Source organism: Olea europaea, chromosome 19 (genome assembly GCF_002742605.1).
Source record: "Olea europaea var. sylvestris chromosome 19, O_europaea_v1, whole genome shotgun sequence".
NCBI classification, from domain to species: Eukaryota; Viridiplantae; Streptophyta; class Magnoliopsida; order Lamiales; family Oleaceae; genus Olea; species Olea europaea.
Window position 1 is genome coordinate 4,740,356 of NC_036255.1, and position 6,089 is coordinate 4,746,444.

General features: G+C 38.5%; 1 protein-coding gene across 1 annotated transcript; it reads left to right on the forward strand.

Moving 5' to 3' along the window:
• The first annotated feature begins 404 nt into the window (after positions 1–404).
• LOC111368235 lies at positions 405–1,059 on the forward strand. The gene is made up of 2 exons (XM_022989483.1): positions 405–776; positions 1,009–1,059. Exons 1-2 carry the CDS (start codon positions 405–407, stop codon positions 1,057–1,059), a joined length of 423 nt encoding a protein of 140 aa, XP_022845251.1.
• Positions 1,060–6,089: the final 5,030 nt, after the last annotated feature.

Below are 6,089 nucleotides of genomic sequence, written 5' to 3' on the forward strand. Positions count from 1 at the left end.
ATGGACCTTTTCCCCCTTCATTCTCAAATCGGTACATCTTGGTAGCAGTGGACTATGTATCAAAATGGGTGGAATCAGTTGCACTGCCAACAAATGACTCAAAGGTAGTAATTAGGTTTTCGAAGAAATACATTTTCATCCGATATGGTACACCGCGAGCTATAATCAGTGATGGGGGCAAACACTTCTGTAATCGCCAATTTGAGCAGCTGTTGAATAAATATGGCGTTAAACACTGTGTTGCTACCCCATATCATCCGCAAACCAGCGAGCAAGTTGAAGTATCTAATCGACAGCTGAAGAGAATACTCGAGGTCATAGTGAACTCATCTAGAAAGGACTGATCTAAAAAGTTGGACGATGCATTGTGGGCTTACAGGATAGCATTCAAGACACCGATAGACATGTCTCCATACCGCCTAGTTTTTGGAAAAGCGTGTCATCTGCCACTAGAAATGGAGCACCTGGCATATTGGGCTATGAAACAGTTAAATATGGACTTGAGTGCCGTCGGTGAAAAGCACCTACTGCAACTTAATAAGTTAGATGAATTTAGAATGAAAGCTTGTGAAAATTCAAAACTCTACAAGGAACAAACCAAGAACTGGCATGACATACATATTCAGAGGCGAGAATTCGAAGTGGGGCAGCAAGTACTATTGTATAATTTGAGACGCAAGCTATTCCCAGGAAAACTACGATCACAGTGGTCGGGTCCTTACACTATCACGAAAGCCCTACCATATGGAGCATACAAGTTAGCCATGAGACTAAGGGTACCTTCATTGTTAATGGGCAAAGGCTAAAACACTACTAGAGTGGTGACTTCTCCAACAAAAAGTCCACCATTCAACTCGGGACGCCAAAATAAAGCAGCTGCAGAAAAGTCAAGCTATCGACAATAACCTAGCGCTGGATGGGAGGCAACCCACTATATCCTTCGATTTATTTTACTTTTCACATTATTTTAGGAGTTGTTTAATTTTCGCTTTGCTTTTGTTTTTTTAGGTTATCAATCTTTCACGTGTATCTAAGCATTACACACATAAGGTGGCATGAGTCAAGTTAATTGAAGTTGTTTTGGGGGGATTGAGTGTGAAGTCACGCATTTCTATGCACAAAGTCATTCTTCATAAAAAATTTCGAAATGCGTTTCAAGTTTATTCCATAAATTGGTTTTGGTGCTAAGTCCTTCGACAAGCACACATCCCATTGAATTGGAAGTTTCTAAATTTTTCGGGAATGATATTAGCCGAGTCAAATTTTTAATTGAAAACCAACTTCGGGGGAAAATTTTTATTTAAGTTGTGTTTTGGGGGTTAAAATTGTAATTTTGATTTTTTTTTTCATAATTGAGATTTGAAGGAAAAAAAGTTTGTCTATGCGAGCGTATAGACAAATGGTCTATGCGATCGCATAGACCATTACTGAAAGCAAAGTGGCCCCCATATTGTTGTACTATGCAACCGCATAGTGCAACACTATGCGGTCGCATTGTGACCCAGTCTTAAACCCGTAACCCACCTATTCCACACTACTTCCTCCCATCACCCCCAAAATTCCCTCCCCCTCACACTCACGCATAAGACGAGTTCTAGGGCACGAGTTCTCCCCAATTTCATGCACACTACCAATCAGTCGAAGTACTTAACCTAGCACTCCACACATTTATTACAACTTCATCAGTTCTAAGGTATGAATTTGTTCTATTCTTCTCAATTGAAATTTTGGTTCAATTTTTGAATCCGAATGTGTGCTAGATTCATACATATATACTGAGGAGATTGGGCAATAGGTAGATATGGATTGATGTTATTGGATAATGATTGTGCTGTGGGATGATTCACTTTTCAATTTATGAGATTCCTTGGGCTCAAATATAATGCACGTGATGTGTTTGATGAAACACATGAACGACATGTTTGAGGCATTTTTGTAAATTGTGCATGTATAGTTAATGAGATGTGAATTGCCTTGTGTTTTACTATAGAACTACATGGAAATTAACTTGGAAAACACTGAATCCCAATTTGACCACATGAAGGCACATGGCTAGGTCACATCATGGCACCTCACGTCACCCACTTCGACACGTAATTTGACTACCCAAATGATTTGAAATTCGGATATGAGCTAGAATAATATGGATACTTTCATGTGCCAGGAGTTCGCTCGAGAAAACATTGATATTTCTCGATGATGCCCGGGGCTGAAAGTCCCCACTTGGTCACAAGTCAAAATTTCAAAAAAAAAAAGTGCATGTTTGGGCCACAGTTAATGAGCTTCTCATATTTATGCAATGTTGATATTATATTGAACTCATTCATTGAACACTACTATTACAAGTTATATATACACTTTGAAGTAAGTTTGGGGGATTTTGCACTTCAAAGCCATCCTCTTTCGTTTTCTTAATTATCATAAGTCACGATATTGATACACCTCTTTTCTTACCTTTGCAAAATGCCGCCAAAGAGAACATCAAAAGGAAAAGAGAAGGTTGGTTCCGCATTTGGCACAGCTCGGACTAAAGAGCCCGAAGGGGGTGTCAAGAGATTTCTATCCTCAAACATAGCAGCCGGTTATGCCAATGTTGTCTGCGAGTGGGCACTCATCCCCAAAAGGCCAATTAAGTTGAAAGATTTCCCCGATTTTGAATTATTTTACTTGATCCACAACTGTGGTTAGGATAAAGTAATTGAAAGATCGCATCCAGTGTATGAAAATGTGGTGAAGGAGTTCTATGCCAACTTCAATACAGAAATCGACACTCCTGGATTAGATCATCTACATCAAACAAGGGTTCCAGGTAAATGGATTATGATCTCACCAGAAGTGATTCATGACTATTATCAGCTAACCTGGAATAATGTGATCCCAGTCCCACATAATTTCAATTGGATTGAGGTTCCAGAAGTATTATTGGGACGTGAGAATGCTTGGCCTTTATCGATTGCAGATTGGTATCAGATTGATCTCACCCCATCTATAGCTATCCTATGGTTATTCATTTGCCACAACATCGAGCCCATATCCCATAGGATGACATTCACAAATCAAAAGGCGGGGTTTATCTATCATTTGGTTTGGGAAAACAAGATTGATTTGGCCACATGCATCTACAACCAGATACAGAATATAGGCACATAGAGAGATAGGCACACCTCGCCGATTTTCCCAAGTTTGATAAGTGGGATATATAGAGCTGCAGGCATACAAGTCGAGCCTAGAGAAGCACCAGAAAAACCAAGTCCCTATATCAAGCACCTCACACTAGAGGCCCAGGACCAAGCCAGAGTTAAACATCAACAGAAGTTAGAAATCGAGCGACGCCGACAACAATAGGCTGAGGAAGGACAAGCAGGTGAGAACTTCGAGACGCCACAAGTTCCTCCACCATCGGTTGACATTGATACCTAGTTATTGAGGCAGATGTTTCCTACTATGACAGGACATAGTCGAGACATGCAATCTTCAGCAATCATTTGGAGCAATGAGTACCACCATCCAGCAGGTGTAGAATGATATGGTAATCACAAGAAACTTCGCATCCAATGTCAGCAGTGAGTCCCTTGCAGCAAGAAGAGAGATGAGTACCTTTGACGGGAGATTGGAAATGTACGTTGGCAGGATGGATGGTATACAGTGGCGAGTAAATGAGACATGGGACCTTTTAGAAAGCTTGGAGACCAGGCTTCAGGCCATGAAGGTGGAGCAAACCCAGCAGTCTGACCTATAGAGAGAGATTTTCTCCCGCCTTTCTCCCCCTCCTGGAGATAATACTGCAGGACCCAGCCTCCCATCACAGCCACCATATTGATTAGAGGATTCTTGTTTACCTCATTTTGCTATTTTGTATTCATGTTTTTTTTTAAATTATGCCATTTAAACTTTAATTTTTACATTGAGGACAATGTACTGTATAAGTTTGGGGGATGGTGGCATAATTTAAAACAAATAGTCGGCATGTAATTATTTTACATTTTCACAGTCCATCGTTATTATTGACTAATTGTTGCATGATGCATGCTTGATGAGTGAGTGTTGATTATACTTTTGCATGCTTGTGTGGGCTTGATAGCCTTGCTGGCTATGATGTGATTATTGGACTGGTATAATTCATAAACTTTGGATATAGTGCTGAATAGATTAACCAATACTTGTGATGCAATACTTGACATTATCTGTGCATGCTATTCATGCTTGACATGTTAGGTAATGACTGGATTTTGAGCATAAAGTAGGAAAAGAATGATAACCATCTATTGAATTAACGCGTAAATCACCTTAAAACAGTTTGGAATTGGTTGAGCTATTATAGGGAGCATTGAGATAAGCGGCGGCTCCGTGCATGAAATTTTATTGTGTGAGTTGCCTAGACCAGTGAGGTGAAGATTGGTGAAAATCTTAAATTGGGGGTTGGTTTTGGAAACTAAATGTCTAAAACAATAAATGCATAAACTTAATTTGTGAGAATAAGACACTTTTTTTCATGCATTTATGACTCGAGCAAGCTTGTGAGGATATTTCAAAATCTGGTGCCCTAAGGTCAACTGCCCTGGGAGTCACCGGCCTAAAGCTCGCTAAAGGGGTCATATAGAAAGCAAGAGGGAAAGAGGTTAATAAAAAGTCATCTGATCGAGCCTTAATAATTCGAGTAAATAAGCCTGCAAGGGTTTAAAACCTGATGCCCTAAAGCCAACTGGTTTGGGAGTCACCGACCTAAAGCTCGTTACATGGGTTATATAGAAGGCAAATGAGAAGATGATGATAAAAAAATGGAAAGTGAGAAAAACAAAAGAGAGACAATAACATGAAGAAAAATGAAAGTTCAAGGACCAAAATAGACATTTTGCATAGTGGGCAACAATATGTGGTCGCATAGAGGCCTCCCGAGAATGTTTTCTCTATGCGACCGCATAGAAATGTACTATGCAGTTGCATAGAACAAGTTATGGGGCCGATTCTGCAATTTCCTTATACGACCGAAACTCTTTTGGTAACCTAATTTTCACACGATATAAATACCAAAAGACGTTCAGAAAGAAGCAGAACGTATTGGAGGTAGAAAAACACTTCTTGGAGAGGATTTTGAGCGCAAGAATGAAGATTTACACGAAGAGCTTCAAGATTTCTCAAGATTTCATAACCCGGTGATGCCTTTTATTCAAAATCTGATGTATTCTTTTATTTTTACCATGTTAGGCTAGATTTTCATGTGCTAGGAGAATGATGAACCATGTAATTTGATCTTTAATTTTCTAATTTTGCAATTTGACATTAAGATATATTTCTATTGTTTTGAATGATTTATATGCAATTATTGTTTCCGCAATTAAGGGTCTGTAATTGTGTGAGTTTGGGTGATTTATTCTTGCATTCAAGAGAATTGGAATAGGTTCGACATAATATAAATCATCGTAGGGTCCGATAAAGAATAGAAATATACCGCTATGCCCTACGTGAATCTTTAAGTGTTCATAAAACCACATGCATTTTTACATATGCACTTGTCATAAAAATATAGACTGGTGGTATGTAGAAATAGGTTCAATACATCTAGAGAGAGAGTAATGGATAGACTTAGAAACAGTGATTCGTCACAATTGAAGTGTGTTGTCACATTGTGAAACTAGGATTTTAAAGTGATAATTGCATGGAAAATCGTGATTCTAGTGTGTTTGATTTCTATTAATTACAACAAACGTGCATTCTCAACATTTGATTTCATTTTAGAGTGTTAAAAATATTGTTTTGCATATTTAATTAAATTCAATCATAAAAATTGCATAATTAGGATTTTCTTTTCAAAATTAGGGTTTTAATTAGGTTCACATTCACTTTAGTAATTTAGTTTCGGTTAAGGCGACGATAGGTAAAATTGAACTAATCAATCTCTGTGGACGATATTCGGACTCATTTAATCTACTTTATTATTTGTTAACAAATCGTACACTTGCAGTAGTTTTAAATCGAAAGAAATAATTTCTCGGGAGGCCTTTGTGTGACCGCATAGAGGATAGCACTATGTGGTCGCATAGTGCTGCCAACTATGCAAAATGTCTATTTTGGTCCTTGAACTTTCATTT

What these genes read in the sequence shown, in the direction of transcription:
- LOC111368235 (XM_022989483.1), top strand. Translation starts at nt 405, where the DNA reads ATGTCTCCATACCGCCTAGTTTTTGGAAAAGCGTGTCATCTGCCACTA. An exon ending in AGTTAGCCATGAGACTAAGG is followed by an intron (nt 777 to 1,008) that starts GTACCTTCATTG and finishes TTGTTTTTTTAG; the next exon opens with GTTATCAATCTTTCACGTGT.